The sequence below is a fragment of the Melopsittacus undulatus genome, chromosome 19 (genome assembly GCF_012275295.1).
Source record: "Melopsittacus undulatus isolate bMelUnd1 chromosome 19, bMelUnd1.mat.Z, whole genome shotgun sequence".
NCBI lineage: Eukaryota > Metazoa > Chordata > Aves > Psittaciformes > Psittaculidae > Melopsittacus > Melopsittacus undulatus.
In genome coordinates this window covers 1,446,411-1,467,019 of record NC_047545.1, presented here as the reverse complement: position 1 = coordinate 1,467,019, position 20,609 = coordinate 1,446,411, and the positions used below count along the sequence as shown (strand labels likewise).

Sequence of the window (20,609 nt, the reverse complement as noted above, 5' to 3'; positions counted from 1 at the left end):
GGTCTTCAAAGGCTTCGAGCTTTTGGTTGGGGGGAAGCTGCCTGGGGCTACATGAAAGCCTCGCTGGGGGTCTGCGCCTCCTCACCTCCCTGCCGAGGTCTTCAGTGAAGGGGCCATGCTCCTCCGGGCATGGAGGTGTTCGGGGGGGGGAGAAGAGCGCTCTCTCGGTCGCACCGGTGCAGCGGAGCTCTCGGGCTTTGCCTCGGGTGTGTGGCAACACCACGGCCTCAAGCGGAGAACCGAACGCGACGTTCCCATTGCGGCAGGGGCGCTTGGCCTCCCCCTTACCGGGAGCACACGTTGGTGCTGCCGGAACCGGGGCCGCGGCTGCGGGACCGGGACCGGGAGGGCTCCTCCTTGCCCCGCCGTCGGGCTCGCCCCGCCCCCTGCCCCGCCCTTTCCCGGCCCCGATTGGCTGCCGCCACTGCCTGTCTGCGGCTGCGCAGCCACTCCCCGCGCACGGTGCCGCCCCTGCCGCGCCGATTGGCTGCTCCGCAGGGCGGGCCCCGCCTCCTGCGGCCGCTGCGGAGGAGGGGGAGGCCTGGCGGCGGCGGGCAGACGGCGGCTGAGGCGGCGAGGGCCGATCCGATCCGGTAAGTACGGGCCGGCCTCGGGCCCGGCCCCTCCGCTCCGCGGCGGCCGCTGCCACGGCCCTGGGCGCCCCTGGCCGGGCCCTGGCACCTGAGGGCTGCGCAGCACCCGGTGCACGGGGCCGGTGACTTTGCCGCGGCCTCCCGCGGGGTCACTGCGCCTCCGGCGGGGCTCGGGCCGCTCCGGGCCGGCATCGCCGCCTCCCCCGGGTGTCGCGGCCCCCGCTGGCCGCCCTGCCTGCGCCATGGACCCCGGCCGGGCCGGCGGCTCCTCTTGCCGGTGCTTGGCCTCCTCCCTGCTGCCGGCCCCGCTTCGCAGGTGTCGGTTCGGTGCTTGCCGGGCGCATCGAGCTCCTCTTCCCTTGCAAGTGTGATGGGAGCTGGGCTCAGTTGCGCTCTCAGGTGCGGTGTTTGGGGTGGGTCGGAAGCTGCTGTGCACCCGAGGAGGCTGCACGGTTGTGTTTGTGTGCGGAGCGGTTGATAGTAGAGGGTGTGGGAGCCATGAAACGCAGATCTCTGGGTGTCATCTGCCTCTGTCCTACTTCAGTGTGAGCACAAAGTTGTGGAGCGGCCGTCACTTTCCTGCTTTGCATGGGAATGCAAGAGGTGGCCGGGACTGGGCTTAGGTTGCAGGGGGAAAAGACACATGGAAAACGGTGGAAGGGAATGTGCAGGGTTAATAAACAGTTCCACCTTCTCAGCTGCACGCTAAGGGTGGAACTGTAGGGCAGGTGTAGCACTTGCTGCAGTGGCTTTGTTGCCCTTAACCCTCCGCTCCCGTTTGGAGGAGTTGAAGTTGTGTTTGAGCTCCTTGGCTCGGTTCTCCTGTTGGACTGCGTGGAGTGGGTTTGGAGCCTGCTGTCTCCTGGCTCTTTGTGGGGTGGGTTCTTCATGCTTCACGGTCGCATAAGCTGCGAAGCCTTTCCTGGGGTTTGGGTGCTCCTCCGGTGGTGTTCTGTGGTTTGATGAACTTGGAGTGGTTGGGAAACATTCCGGGTTTAAAATGACTGCTTTGGGAGAAGGAGGGTGTGTACAGGAACAGCAGGGATGTCTGTGGGTGTTGGGAAACAGCTGACTGAAGTGAGGCTGTGTAATAAGGGTACCAGAGGGTTATAATCACATCAACCACCTGTGGGTGAATGTGTTTAAATATAGTCCTGTGACTGGGAGCCTGAAACACCAGGGCTGGATTCCAGGTAACCCTGAGCATCCTTCTGGAACTGTGGAGACTCAACACTCTGTATCCTTTCCCCCAGCAAGCCAAAAGTCATTGTTTAGCACCGCTGTACCTTGGTCTGGAGGAGAGCTGCTGGGACAGGGGTGACTGGGGCTGTCCTTGGTGTTGGATTTCAGCAGGAACTCTCTGGCCCCTATGATTGCTTCAGGCAGAGGAATTGTAGCTCTTGATAGCAGGGCAGGATGAGTCAGAAGCTGCAATAATCTCTCTTTGCTTGTCCCGCAGCTGTAGCTAATGCAGCGATTTGGGCAGTCCCTGCTGTGAGTGCATATCTGGTGTGTTCAACTTGGCTTCAGGAGGTTGCATCAGACATAAGGTGAGCACCAGCACAGCCTCGAGTCTGTGGTTACCTGCTGAAGCAGATGGGCTGGGTACAGCTGAGATGGGTTTGCTGTTAGAAAAGAAGCTAAGGAACCCGGAGTAGTTTTCTTCTACTTAGGTTGCTGCTAATTGTAGGAAAAGAGATATTCAGGTTCATACCTTCTGATGCTAAGTGCTACCAATCCATCACGCTGCAGTGCTGCTCTGTCCTCCAGGTGGTATGTGAGTATTCCTGGTAGCTGGCATACAAAGGGACTTCACATTTGGTGTGGTATGGAAAGGTGAACCAAAACACAAACAGCTTACTCTAGGCCACAGAATAAATGAGTGTTTGAGGAGCTCTTTGCTCTCTAGTTGTGCTTTAAATCTGCTACTCTTTGCCGTTGTGCAGTGAATGGTAGTATCTGTGTCATGTGTTAGTGCTGCCAGGCCCATGTTATCGTAAGGTAACCAAGTTAATTAAAATCGGCAATGCTTTGGCTAAGCAGAGTTCCTGCTTAACTTTGCTTCAAGTTTTGTACAACTTGGAATGGGTACCACAGGCAGAGGGGTGTGTAACACATATTACCAGTATAGTCAATGTGGAAAACATTGTCCATAGGAAGTGACACCCTCCTGGCACACTTGTGGGTTGTTCTGCTTAATGATGGAAGATTTGAATTCTTTATTTTCCTCTTTATAAGCAATTTAAACTGCTGAGGTTTAGCACAGAGATTGTTATTGTGTTGAAATAGTTCCTGGCAAGGATTGCTCCTGTGTTGACTGGGGCTTGCCTGTATTCCAGAGCATCTCAGTTTGACTTCCGAAGCTTTGGCAGTGCTGTGATCTGTCACTCTGGGACCTCAAGTGTGCCTTTGGTGACAGGTGACTGGGCTCCATGGATGGCAGCTCAGGTGTGCATGTGCCTGCAGGAGGCCTGCTGACCCAGGGGTCCTAGCTAGCATTCTGCTGCTGTTTCTTTATGACATTACCACTGAAAGATGATTGTCGAGAGGAGAATGCAGGCTGGGAGGATGCTGGGGGTTCCGTGGGTGCAGTGGATTCTTTGGGTCTGCTCCTAAAGGAAGGCAATTGCTGTCTGACAAGTGGAGCAGCTTCAGCAGAGGGCCCCTGTGATTGGGGCCCCTGTTTAAGCACTCCCTCTCCCTCAGATGAAGCTGTTAGCTGTCTCGCAGATAAGAACCAGTCTTTGGGTTTTGGCAGTGGAAAACACAGCTGAGGTGTTCCCAGCAACAAGCTGCTTTTAGCAACTGAAGAATGAAGCTCTGTTTTTGCGTGCCAAGACTTTATCTGTTGTGTGGCTCTCGCCTTCCTTCCAGGCTTAGTGCAAGACTCCCCTGGACTCCTGAATAATGCAGCTGGCTTTGCTTGCAGAGCTTGAGATTTAACCGTTTCTCAGTGCTCAGGAATGGCCTTCAGTCAGATAATCTAAATCCATGCAAAGAATCTGTGTCTTTATCCTTGGTTTTATTGGCAGTCTTGAGTTACATCTGGCAGAGAGGAGCAGGAGGAGCATTTATTTTGTACTTTGGAGCTAAGAAAGCATGTGAAAAAGTTAAACTCTTCCAGATATTGTCGTATAGTGAGTCTTTTGGTCAATGATTCTTCAAAGACCTTTAAAGTAAGAATTGCAATGGGCTATTCACAGCTAATGATTTGGGATCAGATTTGTATGCAATCGAAAGATGAACGTGATTGAAGACAGTTGAGCCTGCAGGGCATATCTGGTTTTGATTTTGAATGGTTTAGTCAAACTGGCATGCAAAGATGGACCTCAAGAAGCCATCTAGTTATAGTTCATGCCACTGTTATAAGTGTTTCAGCCCTTTTTCCTGTGATTTTTCTCTGATGCTTTTGCTCCAAGGGTGAATTTAAGGCTGCAGTAATCTCAGCTTTTACCACATCTCTTTCTCTGTCAGGCTCAATTGCTCACTTTAACAATAACAATTGAAGGAAACTTAATGGAGCAACTTCCCTGGGTACTGTTTCACCTCAGCCTGCCTGGGAAAATGGGTGAAAACTGCTGCAGGAACTCTGTGGGTTTTCTCTTTTCCTAACTGAATGATACGCTTTCATTAGTGATGTTAGCAACATCAGAGAAAGAGAGGAATTCGGGCCTGGGTAGCTGTAATGAGGGGAGCTGGCGGAGCTGAATGGAGTGAAACAAGTGGCTCGACCAGAATGAAGTTGAAATTGTGCCCCAGAGAACCGTGACTTCACCCAAACCCGTGTGAAAGGAAACCCTGCAGGCCTGTGTTAGAAATACACTTGAGCTCATGGAGTCCGACTGTTAACCCAGCACTGCCAAGTCCATCACTAAACCATGGCCCTGAGTGCTCCATCTACATGTGTTTTAAATCCCTCCGGGGATGGGGACTCCACCACTTCCCTGGGCAGCCTGTTCCAGTGCTTGACAACCCTTTTGGTGGAGATGTTTGTTTTCTTACTATGTAGGAACATGAAAACTCTAATGACAGAGCCTGCTTTTATAGTAAATGTATTTTTCTACTACCGGGTAGTTTGGGGTCTGGCCAGGCTTTAGCAGAATGGGAGTGGTTAGGGTGTTGGTGAAGCCTGGAGAGATGGGCAGTGTGATTCCTGCCTCCATCAGTTGTGGGGTTTGCTCAACACACATCTTCTTCCTGCTGCTCTTGGAAGTCAGTGGTGTTGATCTGCCATGGGGGAGCATGTGCGTAGCTGGTAGAACACAAAGGAGGCTTTCAGGCAGGCTGTGCCCCAGTGATGCAAAGTCCAACTTTAGAATATGGTTTAATTTTGAGCTCTGGAATGAGTAATAATCCTCAAGCCTTTCCTTCAGCAATGTGCTTCTAACTGTATGCAGCCTGGCTGCAGAACTTGTGCTTCTCTCTTAGTCATGGTGCTGGGCTCTGAAACTCCTCGCCTCTTCTGTGGAGCAACTGATTCTCTTAAGACTTTGCCATTTACCATCCATTCAAATGAGATAGCTGAAACAACAGCACCATGATTGGATTCACGAGTGGCTTGAACAGCTAGAGCTGGGTATGCTCCAAACCCCCACCACCTTGCTTTGGGCAATGAAGTGGCACCTGCCTGGAATGCGTTCTTCCTAGTAGGTTGCTTTTATCATCTGAATAACTTGATTCTGTCTCGCCTGTCCTTTTAATCAAAATCCCCACCAAGAAAAGCAGAATGTCTGACTTGTCAGAGAGGCAATTGGACAGCTTGATTGAACTTGCTCAGGTATTCATTAAGTGCTGCTCGAGAAAGCTGGGAGAGACTAACAAGGCTCTAGTTTTTAATGTGCAGAGCGTATTCTGTGCATCTGGCATGAGAGGAATGCAGCTTGTTTTGGTGCTCAGATGTTTCTACAGTTGCTAGAACCCAGGTAGGATACCTAGAAAGAGTCCCAGGGCTCAAGGGACCATCACAAAACAGACCATTGCAGCTATAGTCATCAGTTTGTCTAAGATGAAACTGCCAGAAACAAAGGGTCTGAGCTTCCCTGCTTCACAGCTTGGTAAATAGTCTTTAATCCATGACTGCATTGGTGTGGCTACATTAAAGGCAGTGTTTTCTGGTGGGCTTGGAAACTGAATGCTGGAGTAAGTGCTTTGTATTTTCAATAAGCTCTGAGGAATTTTTGTTGTAAAAGCACAGCGTATGTTACTCATTAAACCTCTTTAACTCTTGAACTCGCCTTTGCCAGCAGTTTTGCTTTCTGATTATATATTCTCTTAGGGGAATGCTTTGCTCTCCAGCACATGGTGCTGAGGAACCTGGATGCAGATGTGTGACAAGGACTCGTGTTAACTACAATATGAATAACACAGAAGTGTGTTACAAAGAAATCAATCTAATCCACAGCTATTTTTGTTCTCGCTGCCTGTGGCCTTGTCAACATCAGTAATGAATGTGTACAGAGCTCCACAAAACACAGGGATTTAAAGGCTGTCCCACTGCGCCGCATTGGGTTTCAGTGGATTCCTTAATGAGCGAGTCAGGTCCTATATATGCAAAATAATGTTTAGCTTCTAATGGCCAAATTCCCATTGGAACTTCAGAGCCAAGCTTTCCGTGTGCTTCCAAAGGGTAGGTTTGGTCCCAGCAGCCAGAATTCAGTTCCTATCTCCCTGACATCAGAGTTCAGCTGCATTGCTTTGCAGGGGGCAAATGGGAATGGAAATAAGAACTTGCTGGTTTTCCATGTCAGCCTCAGCAAGAGTAGAGCTTGTATTTATGTAGAGCATGTGGGCAGTTTGAGTGTGTAAAACTGAGCATATGGACAGGTGGTTGTAAGATCAGGGCACTAAATGAAGAACATGTCTGCAGAGGATCAAAGGGAATACAGTGGAGTGAATGTACATCATCTTTATGCATGTGCATGCTCTAAAATAAGTCCATGCTTAAGAACTTGAGTTCAGGTCCTTTTAGTCATCTCTTTCTCAATCATCTTTCCAAATCGGGTTTCAAACCAAAGTTACATATGGCATTCCTGAGCTCTTCAGCGTGACTTCTATTTCTGTGGGGTTATTTTTGGTAGAGAGGAATCTGATATTGTGACCTACATTTCCTGATTGGAGACAGTGAGGAATAATAACTCAACCTGTGATTTCTTTCATGTTTTTGCTGAAAGGCTTTGTTGTTTTACACTACATTTTCCAGATACATGAGATAAGAAAGAAAGCAAGTAAGTGCAGAGAGTAATTAGAAATACTCTTGTGTTCTTCAGGATCATTTAATGAAGTGCTCTGCTCCTGGTGCTATGAATCATCTTTGCTCTTGATCCGTACGGGATTTGTTGTACACGTGGTTTGCTGTGACCAAGCTGCCAGACTTTTCAAGTGCAAACATTGATGCTCTTTAGGTTATATTTTGGTCTATCAAATGTTCTGGGTTTCATTTCATTAGCCCTACATGTCATGTAGGGCCAGGCCAAGGGGAATGGCTTGAACCTGCCCGAGGGGAGACTGAGCTGAGCTCTTAGGCAGAAGCTGTTCCCTGTGAGGGTGCTGAGGCGCTGGCACAGGGTGCCGAGAGAAGCTGTGGCTGCCCCATCCCTGGCAGTGCTCAAGGCCAGGTTGGACACAGGGGCTTGGAGCAGCTGCTCCAGTGGAAGGGGTCCCCATGGCAGGGGTTGGAACTGGATGAGGTTTAAGATCCCTTCAGCCTGATCCATTCCATGATTAAAACCTTGAGTTATTACTCTCTGAGCAACATCTTGCTATCTCCTGTTTTCCAAACCACCCTCAGGAGCTGTAAACACATTGACATGTGTCTTCCCAAAGCTGCAGCCAGTGAGGTCTGGCATTACAGATGCCCAGGTGTGTTTGTCCTGCTTTGGATTGACCGTGCACGGGTCACGCATAGCTTCCCCATCACAAATTGGTCATGCACGAGTACAGACACGGCTGCTCAGGCTCTGCCTTGATATCTCTGCTGCAGCCACAGGGGTTTGGGAGTGAAGTCTGGCACTGATTTCTGACAGTGATGTGGGGGGAAAAAAATAGGTCAGCAAGAATGAAAGGTGCTGACAAGCATATAATAGCCAGAGATTGTTAAAGGGGAAAAACCAGTCTGAAGACAGCCTTTCCAGGTAAGCAAGCTGTTGTGCCTGTGGTTTCCCAGGCATCTGAAGAGGGGGAAAGAACAGGAAGACACGAGAAGGCTGTGGCAGAACTGGGGACCAGTTTGGGAGTTTAGGTTTCCAAACACTGCGTTCCTTGAAAGGACACTGAGCAAAGGGAAAGGCGGCTGTGCTGCAGCAGGCTGGTTGCTTGGAAAAGTGCTCTTTGGAGTTCCACACCCCAGTTGTGAGTAGGTTGAGGATGCGGAGAGCACCTTTCTGTGCCAGCTCCAGTTAGCCCAACTTCAGCTCTTCATTCCTGTGATTTAAGGATGGAAACTTGCATCACACAAAGCAGGGCTACTGGGTTGTCAGCCACTGAAGTGGCAGCTTGCTTCGGAAGTGTTATCCCTGCATGCATCCTTTGCAGCCAAGGTTAGGCTGATGTTGCCTTTCATGAGGCAAGTGGGAACAGGTATCACAGCAAGAAACATCTGTGCAAACTGCCCTGATTCACCAGCTACAAGCACGTGTGCAGTGCAGCTGTGAGGAAAGGGACTTCTGAACCACTGATGCGCTGCTCTCAGGCAAATCACTGGTGTCATCAAAATAGCCCTTATGGCACGTGTGAGGCATTGGATTGACCTCTTCCCTAGAATAAGCTCCAGTTGCTCCTGGCAGGCTCTCAGGACCTGCTGCTCTCACTGCTCTTTCCATTTTCCAAGGCTGGGTTTTAAGTTTCTGCCTGACTTCTCCAGTATCTAGATGCTCAGCAGTGAGCCTGAGCAGCAGCCAAAAGCCTCACTGTAAGCAGTGGAGAAGGACAGAGCAGGATCTGATTCTTCTTTCCAGAAGTGATGGATATTTTAATGTAACTTGCACCTGAGTGCATTGTGGCTGAAAAGGGTTCTTACATAGCATCAAAGTACCCACACACACATAAACTTGCACCGTAAAGGAAGGAGATGGCACTAGAATCCTGAAAATGCTCTTCATCTGGGAGCTTGGGAGAGGGCTTCTCCTACTGAAAATGGCTCTGGAAGTAGGTGGCTCCTCCTTCCTGTACAAGCATTTTATTTCCTATTTTGACACTAACTCTGTTCTTGGTTTCCACGTAGGAGCCGTAGCTCTTCTGCCCACTTGTAAGTGCAACTGGTATGGGTAATGGTGTGAGAGAAGGTCGAGTGGATTTCCAGCGGCAGGATGTGGAGCCGCTTCCATCAACCCATCTGCCACTGGAGGTAAGGACAGGAGGTTGTTGGGTGTGCGAGAAGAGCTGCGTGGCTGTGGCCTGAAGGGGGGATCTCAGTGGGATTTGAGGCCTGAAAGTGTAGCAGTGTATGTGCAAGCCACTGAAAGTGTGACTTCTGCTCTCTCTGAGCATAGCCAAGCAATTCCAGCCCTCTGGGAAGAGCTGGCAGGCAGGCAGGGCTGTATCATGGGTCAAGGTTATGTCTTGTTATGTCTTTAGTGGCAGAGCTGGGAAGGGAGGCATGAGCTTGGCTTTCCCTGCTCTTGCTAGACTCTTGCTAGAAACACTGAAGGTGATGCTGAACCTTGGTCTGATTTAGACTAAAACTCAGGCTGAAGTTCACACATGCCTTTGCATGGCTGCCCTTGTGTTTAGCACCAGGCAGGCAGAGATTGGAAGGGAAAATTGAACTGAGCCACGTCTTTGGGTAATAAACATTAACTTTTTAGTTGTGAAACATTCTGAAGAAAGAAAAATGTGGACTCCTCCACCCAAGCACACGACATATCACAAGTTCACATTCTTAAGTCTTGTCTCAACTTGTCTTACAGTCTGTAACCTTCACGGTGTTAGATTTCAAGTCATTTACTTGCTTTCTGCCCATGTGTTAGGAGAAGATAGCAGCTTTATAAGTAGGAGCTGTGGCAGGAATGTCAATAACAAACCACTGCCATTCCATTTATCCTAGCAGGAAACCCGTCTTGGTTTATTCTGAGGATCTTGAGAACAATGTGGAAATAGGGCATGTGTGTTAGTGGAGGGGTTGGAAAGATGCTTTCCTTCTTTCCATGCCTGAATCGTGAGGAGGTAGCAGCTTAGCTTTTGGAGATCTCAACAGGGATCTCCTGGCTTCAGCTGTATGACAACAGTACAAGAGGTGATGGCCCTTGGAGCGTTCCATCTCAGCAGACAGGTCCAACCTTCGTGCTCCATGAGCTGACCAGGACTTTACCATGCTTGAAATGTTGAAGAGAATTTGGACCCAAGCCTTTGAGAGGGGGGTAAATGCTGCAGCAAAAGTAAAACCTCACAGCTTTTGCTTCAGCTTGAGTGTGTCACACTGCCCAATGCTGTGTTCCAGGAAACCCGGGAGAAAAAGAAAGTGCTCAACTCCCTGATGTCTGGTGCATTGGCTGGTGCTGTTGCTAAAACTGCAGTAGCTCCGCTGGACAGGACAAAAATCATGTTTCAAGGTGAGTCCTGATGGCTTTTGCAGAATGCTCTTCTGTGTTGGCAGAATCCAAGAGCTCCTCTGACCTGCTCAGCCTATTCCCTGGTGCTTCATCCTCCCTCAGACTGCAGAGACCTGGCAAGATGCTGACAGAATAGTGACGTTACCACAGTAAATGGAGTCTAAAAAGCTCCTGCTTGGTTCTTGCTAGGATTATTACAGGTGTCAGTCAGCTTTGTGTCTGGCCCATCCTACTGGATCCAAGTCTCATGGTAGTCAGCAGTTTTGCTCTTTCAGTGTAACACAGATGCACACACTGCCTGATGGCATAGTGATGGTGCCAGTGGCTTGTGGATGTTGACTGGCCTCATGTTCTCCTACATCAGGGAGACTTTTGGAGCACAGAGTTTATAGACAGTGTAAAGTCAGTGCTTGAGGGGTGACTGGTAACACCCTGGGTGTCTGTGTCTGTTCAGCTTGGAGGAATAAGGTGGGGAGGGGCCAGGAAGGGTAGAAGGAGATGTAATTGAGCTGTTTGTGTTTCTTGCTGAAGGCTGAATGCCAGGCTCTGCCCCCTCAAATGTATGCAGGCTTTTCTACTAAGAGGTGCATTGGATTGCAGCTGAGTTGTTTTTGGTTAGAGGTGAAGTTAATGAGGAAAAACACTGCACAGGAATTCAAGCTGACGTACCTGGCTTTGTGTTACAAAGCCCTTTCTGGAACCCGCAAAGTGTGTCACGGCAGATGAAATGCATCTAATTGGAATAGAAAATGCTCACGTGTTTCGTGGGATTTGGGAGGCAGCCCCATCATGGGCTCTGTTCAGTTCCCTGGTGCAGTGCAGGATCTGTCAGCCACACTAATTGTCCCAAAGGGAAGAGTGCAGACTGTTAATACAGTAGGCACTTGGCGAAGCCAAGAATTTTAAATCTGGTTGACATTCCAGATTAAATGAACTGGGTAGGTTTTAATCTAATCCCTGGATGACATTTAATTTTGAGTTGACTTTCATTTGACATGGTTTTCATCCTCCACGTAGCTGAGGCTGAGGTTTGGAATAGCAGGGATAGAGATCAGGGAGTTGAAGCTGTAGAGAGCTAAAGCCTGGGCTGGCTGCAGGCTGGGATTGCATCTGTGAGCAGATGCTTGGGCAGCAGCGAGTACGTGCTGTGCTTCCTCATCAGAACAAACACTGTAGTTCATCTGAGGTTGGAAACGGATCAGAGGTGAGATGGAAACTGCAGAACTGGGGTGAGTCAACAGCTGTCCATATAAATCACCTGTAATTTGCACAGGGCCTGCATTTATAGAAACACCCGTTTGGTTTGGCCCGTTAACCTTGCTGCAGAGGAGAAGATTAAAATGTGCCCTGTCTGACCAATTCCTTAGCATCTAATGGGTTTCTTAGTTTCTTGCTTTCACAAAGCATTTTATTCTGGGGCCTCTTCCCTGCCTGTGAAGAGGGAAAGCATCTTGGGCCATGTGAGTGTAGGAAGGTTGTCCCTTGAACTAGAGACTGAAGAATTCCCCTGTGGGAGAGGGAAAACAGCTCCGTTCCATTGTGGGGCCAGTTGCCATTGGTTATTGAGGTGGTGTTGTTATTAAAAACATTGAACTGCAGAAAGGAGCAGCGTGGTGAAAACGTATTTGCATGTGATGCTTGATACACTTGAGAGGTTACAAGTCTCAAACGAGTTTGAAAGCAACTGCAATAGACACTTAATTGGAACCATGTTTCATTAGTGCTGCTGCTCGCGTTTTAGCCTGGGCTTCCTTCCTGCGGGAGGAGTGTTACAAAACAGAGCTGCTGGATGCCAAAGAAATCCTGCTTCCAAATGCTTGGTGTGTTACATGGCTAAAGAGACGCTGTCAGTTTGAATGGAGGCAAGAAAAGAACCCCAGTGTTGAGTTTTGCTGGGATGAAACCATTTCTGCGTGGAGTTTCCCTAAACAGACCAGTTCTTTGCTGGATTCTGGCATTAGTCCGGAACCAGGGCATGGGAATGCTCAACTAAAATAAATGGTCAATGCTCCTCTGGTTTATATGTGTTAATTTCTTGGTGTATTCCTTTCTTTTGAGTGCTTGAAGTGTGGCACAAGCTGAGCATTGTCATAACAGTAGGTGGAAAAATGTATGGATGTGCTAAAGAATTGGGGAGTGCTTACCAGTGGAAAGTCATTGCTTATTATAAAGAATCTCTCTTTCCTCTTGCATTAATTCTTTTGCTTCTATTTTTATCCCTTAGATAAAACGCCTGTATGGTTTATTTGATCCATTTAAATGTATTGCAAGACCTAATGCTCATTTTTTCTTTTTAGTGTCTTCAAAAAGATTTTCTGCCAAGGTGAGGTGATGTGTCTGTCTCCTGTTGACCTGAAGTGTTTGAGTAATGGTAGTAATAGCCCTACCAGCAGCTTTTGTTTGTATTTATTTCCCTTTCTTGCTTGGCTCTTATTTAGCAGCACTCACAGTGAAAGAGCACAGAGGGAAGAACTGGAAACAGTATTTGTAATAGTCCTGAGGCCAGTGCTCTCTTATGTTCGTGTTTAGTCCAGTGCCTCAGGGGCCTTGGTTCCTCCTTCATGCTCCAGGTTCTACCTATGCCTTTGGTTTGTCAGCCCTTCTCCTCTTGTGGCTGCTCTTTCCCCCAGCCCCCACTGGACTTGTTGCCAAGTGTGGAGGGACTTTGAATTTAGGAGCTGATCACTATCATGGCCTGCTGAATGTTTCATGGCATGCACGTTCCAGCTGTCCCATGTGTGTCGTGCTCATATGTGTAATCCAAATGGTTCTGTCTTTTACTAAGGAGATTAATTTGGGTTGAGAAAAGGTTTGCACAAGCAGCACTCCAGCTCTGGGCCTTGCCTGTGGAGAGAAAATTAAGACGTCTTGAACCTAAACCTCTTGTCTTCATGACTGGTTCTTTTTTGCTTTGATGTATCTGATGCAGTCTCCCCAGAGAAGATGTTTTAGTTGCAAACACAAACAGCTGATACCAGCTTATCGTGGTTGGGGTGGGAAGGAGGATTTGGAGAGGTTAAGCTATAGGGTCACCTTTTCTTCCACTATTGTTTGGTCTCCTCCTTACCATGATCTCCCCTGTCTGACCTTTGATCCATTGCCTGCAGGAAGCCTACAGGCTGATTTATCGCACCTACCTCAATGAAGGCCTCTGGAGTCTCTGGAGGGGGAACTCAGCCACTATGGTCCGTGTGATCCCTTATGCTGCCATTCAGTTCTGTGCACATGAAGAGTACAAGCAGCTCCTGGGGAGTTACTACGGCTTCCAGGGAAAGTAAGATGCAGTGTGGCTTTGATCCTGGCTGAGCAGCATGGAGCAGTCTGTGGGCCCCTAGACTGGAGGGAGGGAGGGAGCACATTGCTCAATTGAAAGCTCTGTTTAGACAGAGTTATGCCCCCCCCATGCTGGCTTTGCAGACCAGGGTGTGTGTGAGGGCCCTGAGCAAAGGGCTGGGCTTCTAGTCTTGCACAGGGGAGAACTTTGTGAGAAGAAGATCCCATCTTCTAGAGGCGTGAGCAAGAAGTGGCCTAGACATTGAGTTAGCACTTCCCTGTGCTGAGAGTGGGTAGGCAAAACAAAAAGAGCTTTTCTTTGCAGGAGAAGCAACAAGAATTCAGCCTTGCACTGCTGAGCCTTGTGGGTGGCCAGAATCTCTTGCTTTTGGGCATGTAACGTCTGAGACACCTCAAGTCAGGCTTTTTGTCCGCAACAAAGATATTCTCTAAGCCTCTGTCTTGCTGTCTGTGGCAAACCACAGCTGCTTCATCCCCAGCCCACCCAACTCTCTTCAGTGAACAGGCAGGGAAGGGACTCGGTAGCAGGTAGAGTAGAGCCCTGCTCAAAAGCCATGGGGTATTTCCATCTCCAGGTGATCTGTTTGGTCTCTTCTCTCACCTTACTTTAGAGCGCTGACACCCTTTCCTCGATTCATTGCTGGCTCTCTGGCAGGCACAACAGCTGCCATGTTAACCTACCCTTTGGATATGGTCCGTGCTCGAATGGCTGTCACGCCGAAGGAGATGTAAGTGCCTAACGAAAGCAAGTACAAGCACCACGAACAATTGCAGCACTTTCTTTTAAGGTCAGATGACTTTATTCCCATTTTCTGGGTCACTTCTTGCTCAGAGCCTTTGGTGGAATAAACCTCTTACTGCTGGGGTCTGAGCGCTGATTAAATGACCAGAGCCCTGGTTAGTCCAGGGACTGGAAGGAAATCAATACTAAAAGACCTCACAAGTAAAACCTATGGGTGGGATTCTTTAGGCCAACTGGCACGATACCTCCGGAAGAGCTCCAACAGATAAGACAGCATACTGTGATAGGGCAATGGGAGAGCTGGGGACAGGCTTCTCCATTTGCAGATGGGCTTCTGAAATCCCTTCTGAGCTGTTGGATGAGCTCAGAGCCCAGAATTAATTAATTGTTGATCCTTCAGAAAGTCCAGTTGGAACTATTCCTGGTGTGTGCAGTCAGTAACCAGCGCAGATTTGCTTCTCCTGTGTCCACATGCTAGGTACAGCAATATTGTTCATGTCTTCATCCGAATATCCCGAGAGGAAGGATTAAAGACATTGTACAGGGGATTTACACCAACCATCATTGGAGTGATTCCATACGCTGGGCTTAGCTTCTTCACCTACGAGACACTGAAGAAACTACATGCAGGTAAAGGCAATATGCTCTGCTTTCAAATAAAATGCTGTAGGCCAATTTGAGATGTTTGAATTCTGTGGTACAAAGCCTTTTCCTGGCCTTGAAGCCTATTGCAAAGTTCATAGAATAGTTTGGGTTAGAAGGGATCTTCACAGGTCATCTAGTCCAGCCTCCCTGCAATGAGCAGGGACATCTTCAACTAGATCAGGTTGCCCAGAACAACTGTGCTTGTGGAGCCTTGTGCTTCCATCTTTCCAGTTCCAGACTATGAAGAAGGCAAGCTGCAGAAAAGCAGCATCTCTCTTGCAGAGGTGCAAGTCCTGGGTGCAGAAGGACTTGGTTCCATACCAAGTCAGCTGACAACCAGTTCCAGGAGCTCTGGCACTCAGTCCTCTCTTTGGCTCTCTGCCCACTTGACCCTAACCATGTGTTTTCTTCTAAGAAGCTCTCTAAATGCTGCTCCTTTCTCTTTCCCAGATCACAGTGGGAAGTTGCAGCCATCCCCCCCGGAGCGCCTCTTGTTTGGTGCCTGTGCAGGTTTGATTGGCCAGTCAGCATCTTACCCCCTGGACGTGGTTCGCCGGCGGATGCAGACAGCAGGGGTCATGGGACACACGTACAGTTCCATCCTTCTCACCATGCAGGAGATTATAAGAGAAGAGGGACTAATCCGTGGCTTGTACAAAGGACTCAGCATGAACTGGGTCAAAGGTCCAATTGCAGTGGGAATAAGCTTCACAACCTTTGACCTGATGCAGATCCTTCTCCGTAAATTACAGCACGGCTCTAATGTTGAAAGGTAGTAGCTTAATCCCCACAGCCCTTGCTGGGGAAAAGTACAACACGTGTAGAAAGAGCAATGCTAGCCTTCCCTCACCTCGTACCTGCTCTCCTGCAGCTGAGAACTCACCTTTACTTGTTTGTTATTTTCTGTTGTTGGAGTTTCTTCTTTTTAATGAGCCTCTGAGTTACTTGGAAACCTCAACCTAAAACTAATGCTTTCCTAAGCAAACTTCTTCCTAGCATCCTGAAGAACCGAGTCCTCTGCAGTAGCTGCCTCACCCTTCTGGTTTACTCTGTGATACCAGGAGTGGAGCCTCTCAAACAAAACCATGCTGCTGCTGGCTCCTCACCTGGGTCTCTGTGGGCAGATGAAGCGGTGCATGATGAAAGAGAGGGCTCGGTGCTGGTGGAATGGAGCCCTGAATCTGGGAAGTGACTGCTATTCCCGGTAGGCAGTTCTTAGTTATTGAACATGTGTTAGCTGGTGGCAGTCTGCCAAGTGCAATATTCCAGTTCATCTGTAGGGAATTCCAGATTCCTCTGACCTGTAAACATGGGTCTCCATAAAACAGGGCACAGCAGGATTTAACAGGTCCGGGTCACTTCCAAAACATAAGAAGTTGAATGTGAGCTCTGGCTGCAAACACTATTCTTTTCCAGATGTTCTCATTTCTGGGTTGAGTTGCATAAAATCCCCCTTGCTCTCCAGCATCCCTCTGAGATTACCAAAGACTGAGGCCAGCAGGAGAGGAAAACTCTGAGCAGTTTTGGAAATGAAATCCTCATGTTTGTTGTCAGTGTTGAGGAGAGGCTGTGCCTGGATTCACAAACTGGATTGACTTGACCTGCAGTAGTGCTTTCAGGCTCCCCAAACCTTTCTGTTGTGGTTATGGTCTTAAAGGCAGCGTTTTCTGAGGGATTTGGCAAACTGTAATGTTGATGCACTAGAAAAGGAAGTGTTACAGACTTGAAATTACAGCAATTTTATCCTGCAGTATTATTGCTGCTGCTTTATGCAAGAACAAACATCAGGGAGATGCAGACCCAGCGATCCTGAGAGGCTCTTCATGTCCAGTGAATGCGGCCTGGCAGTTGGCTTGAGCTGCTGGTCCTGCTTCTGAACAACTTTGTTTTCTTATGGTGCCTGCTGTGTAGTTTGTGTCCCCTCTGTTCATTAGTCCTAAGCCCACTTGGTTTTGTTCCTAGAGTTCTTCTGGACCAACTGGGTCCTTGGGAGAACGGGGATACCCAAGCCAGTATTGACCCTTCAGAAATGATAACCTAGTGCCAATCATTTCCAGCTGCAGTCTGAAAATGAATGGTAAAGAACCTTCCAGTGTTTCTATTTGAGATCACTTTTCAGGGAAATGGAGATTTTTGGGGGTGGTTTTGGTTTATGTTCTATTCCTAGCTGAAATATGGAGGTCACAAGCAAAGTCACAAGACAAAGGTCACAGCAAACTTCAGACTTCTCTGAGAATCAGATGACATAAGCTAAGATTAAAAATCCCTTTCCAGCTGATATAGCCCACAATGTATTAAAGAAAACTAAGATGTCATTTAAAAGCTGTCCTTTTCTGGTGTATTTTAGCTGTTGTAGTTTGAGCCTTGTGTCTTTATTAATGGGACTGGAGGTAATTGCACAACTGGTAGATGTAGCTTTCTCCTTCCTTTTGCATTTGCACTTGTTCTTTGGAGCATAACTTGCTTCTAATGCCAAATATTTCCCCAGGAACCAAGCACCTACACTTCCAGTTTGTGGACATGGCAGAAAACCAGTGTACTGAAGTATTAGCATGTGTGGTGTTCCAGAACACGTGGGATCGATCATGCTTTAGTGCTCATGGATAAGCAGGGTATTAACCACAGTGATTTCTTTCTCCAAGCCCACAAATGGTGATTTCTGTTGTGAAACTGCGGTTGCTGATTTACCTTGTGATTGATGTCAGGTGTTGCTGGATTTGGATCCTTTAGAGTCGATAGCCATGAACTCTGAACAGTTTTTGCTCCCATTGCTAGGGGAAGATGATCAGCTCTTCTCTTTGGGTGAAATTTTGTTTAGTCCTATGCAAGAGCTCTGATTTTTCTCCAATGGAGAAGCCAATTACTTCTGCTCTTGTATTTATCTTGTCTGGCCCACTGAGGAGATCCTGAGGCAGTTGTATCCTGCCACAAAAGGGAGGTACAGACCAGCAGCCAGGTGTGCCAGCGGTTGCCTCTGCATGTGTATGTGTCTGACTGTGTGCACAATCCATGCCAAGCTCTCTCTCAGCTTGGAGGCTGCTGGTTCAAAGCACAGTCCTTCCTGCTCAGCCCATGGGTACTATTTGAAGACAAGAGGAAGGTGAACTGTGGCATCCAAGCTGGAGAGAGCTCCTTTGCTCCACAGTATGGTAGGTCATCTCAGAGGCAAGTGCAGCAGTGCTTGTTGTAGGAGGTGATGAGCATCACTGAACCACAGAAACACAGAGGTGGCTTAATTCCTCCTGGGTCCTGGCAGAGAAAGGATTTACACTGGATGACTTGCCTTTTGTCTGGGACTGAACAGGAGGGCAGATCTGCACAAGGTACCTTCTGCTGTGTCAGGAGTACATGAAATGGACAGGGGCCTGTGGAGGAGCAGCTTCTGCTGAGCCCAGCATCGCCCACCATGGTGCAGGCAGCTCATCGAGAGCCTGGGGACTCAGCTGAGAAACAAGACCTGAAGCACAGCCAGGCTGGAAGCATTGGGCTCAGTTGTTCCTGAATGAACCCCTGATTTTCATTCAGTGGAGTCTTAGCCAGAGACGTTTGCCCAAGTTGTGCAGGCTGAGCACAGCTCTGAATTCAGTCTGTGGTGGGTTTGGTGCTTTTGTTTCTTGGGGAGGAGTGTCCAGAGTAACTGTGTGTTATTGCATTGGGTTCTTTCAAATGGTGTTGGGTTTGGTTTTACTTTTATGTTCCCTCTGATTTGAATGTAGGAAAGGAGAAACAGAGTGTTCCTTCCCCTTTCCTAATCCCTGCATGAATTGAGACATGTTCCAGGTCTCTGCTGCCTCAATGAGTGCCCGAGGAGTTTTGGCCATGCTGATTTGGATAGGGAGGGGGGTATGTGCTGGGCAAGAAGTTCCATTGCCTTTAGCTCTGAGAGAGATCTAACAGGAATATTCTCTAGTTGTTCTCTTTAGAACTTGTTTATTACCACAAATTCCCTGATGTTTCATTTTATTCTTAAGTACCTTGCGTTTATTTCCAAGTCATGTTTCTCTTTGTTCCTTAATGTGTTACTGCCAAACATTAACTTGTGCGTTCATTGTCCCCCCTCTGCTCTCCTTCCCTCCCTGCTTCTGCACCTTTAGTCCTGCACGAGCACTTCAAGAAAATCAGGTCCAATGAAATGCATCCAAAATGACAAGTTGCAGCTCTGAGAATGATGCCCAAATGGCCCAGCTCAGCTCCCACCTCACAGGCAAGGGATGCTTGTGTGCGGAGACAAGAAGTTAAAGGCACAAAGTGATGGAGCAGAAGGTGTTTGAAAGGATCTTCAATGCTTTGTCCGGCCCCAGCACCTTCACTTTCCCTTAGCACCTTCCCCTCACGAGCTGTGAAATGCTGCTGCTCCTTCACATCCCCTCTCTCCATCCCTCCAGTGATGCCCACGTGCTCCGTGGAAGTGGCTGCTTGCTGGGTATGAGGCTGGGGCAGAGCTCATCCTTCTGGGATGCTCCAGGGGTCACCTGGGGAACTTGGATGTGTGAGAGGTGGGATCTGAGCTGGTTTCTCGTGAGCCTGTTTGCCCTATGCAGACCTCTGCCAGCGCCCCAGGAAGCCAGAGCTGCCCATGAGCTGGCTGCTGGTTGGTAGGATTGAAGGAGGAATTACAGCCTCCTGGGGCATAAAGTCCTTGTGTGGTGGAGCTTTGGTACCCTGGGGGAGCTCTCCAAAAGCAGCTTCATGGCTTCTGTGTTAAGACAGTGGTACTGTGTGAACTTCTTGCCACCTTCTGCCTGGAAGGGCTGCAGTCTTCACCCTTTAGTGTCTTTATCACAGGAGCAGATGAGGCATGAAACGAAGCTTGAGCACCGTGGCAACCCCAGGTGAGTCTGGTGCCAGCCTTGGGCAGGCAGGAGGAGGGGGGAATGCAGTGGGATACTTCCCACATCAGTTCCTCACTGCCTGGCTGGGTCCTTGAGCCCTGCAGAGAGCCAGGACCAACATTATGGACTCTCCTTACCTGGCCTGGGCCAGAGGAGGAAGTTGCCTTCCTACAAACCAGCCTGGATTTCTTCTTGTAGGGGCTGATTCCTCCCATTCTCCCCATGTGAGGCAGGGTTCCCAGCGCTGCTCACTGTGTGGTCCACGCATATATCAGCACAAACACTGTTGGATTGCCTTTTGTCCTCGCCATCCCTGCGTGTGTGTGAGCGTGTGGGTCGATTTTGACTGCTTTTTCTTGGATCTGGAGTTCTATTTTATTGCAGTGAAGACACTTTGTTACATGATGTTTATATATTTGAAGATTTGTGCCAAGAGAGGATGTATATTTAATAAAAAATATATCATTGACTTTGCAGGCTCCTGGGGGACGGTTCCTATTGTGCAATGCTGGAGCAAGAGGTGTGGGGCTGGCCCATCCAGGTGGATTTGAGGCACTAAGGTGAACAGAGGGGCGCAGTTTGTGGGTTTCCCTGTGCCCCCCCCCCCACGCATGGATCACATGGAGCTGGTCGCTGCTTTGGGAAGTGGGGAGCAGCTTGAGGCAGGGGCTGCGGAGGGGGCTCCAGCGCTGGCCCTGCAGCGGTGGCAGCAGGTGGCACTGTCGGCTCAGCCATGGCCTGGTGCCTTCCCCCAAGTTGGGGACCCCCCCCCGGCTGCTGCTCGGGTCTTGGGGTCTGTGCTTCCCCTGTGGTTCGTGCCCAGTGTGGATGTGATGCTGCAGGGCTGGGAGGTCCCAGCGCTCCCGCAGGGAGCTGCTCCCAGGGCAGAGCACTGCTAAATCCCAGCCTGGGTTGGGTTGAAGGGAGCTTAAAGCTCATCCAGCTCCAACCCCAACCC

The 20,609-nt window shown here is 49.1% G+C and overlaps 1 protein-coding gene across 1 annotated transcript; it reads left to right on the top strand.

The window, feature by feature from the left end:
- The first annotated feature begins 533 nt into the window (after nucleotides 1–533).
- Nucleotides 534–18,851, top strand: SLC25A42 (solute carrier family 25 member 42). The gene is made up of 9 exons (XM_034070827.1): nucleotides 534–593; nucleotides 2,053–2,143; nucleotides 8,812–8,934; nucleotides 10,027–10,138; nucleotides 12,436–12,461; nucleotides 13,246–13,412; nucleotides 14,044–14,160; nucleotides 14,653–14,804; nucleotides 15,270–18,851. Exons 3-9 carry the CDS (start codon nucleotides 8,851–8,853, stop codon nucleotides 15,593–15,595), a joined length of 984 nt encoding a protein of 327 aa, XP_033926718.1. The 5' UTR covers nucleotides 534–593; nucleotides 2,053–2,143; nucleotides 8,812–8,850; the 3' UTR covers nucleotides 15,596–18,851.
- Nucleotides 18,852–20,609: the final 1,758 nt, after the last annotated feature.

Excerpts from the sequence above, each read along its gene's own strand:
- SLC25A42 (XM_034070827.1), top strand. The coding sequence starts at position 8,851 with ATGGGTAATGGTGTGAGAGAAGGTCGAGTGGATTTCCAGCGGCAGGAT. Across the intron at positions 14,161-14,652 it reads GCTGTCACGCCGAAGGAGAT|GTACAGCAATATTGTTCATG; the intron begins GTAAGTGCCTAA and ends TCCACATGCTAG. Across the intron at positions 14,805-15,269 it reads ACTGAAGAAACTACATGCAG|ATCACAGTGGGAAGTTGCAG; the intron begins GTAAAGGCAATA and ends TCTCTTTCCCAG.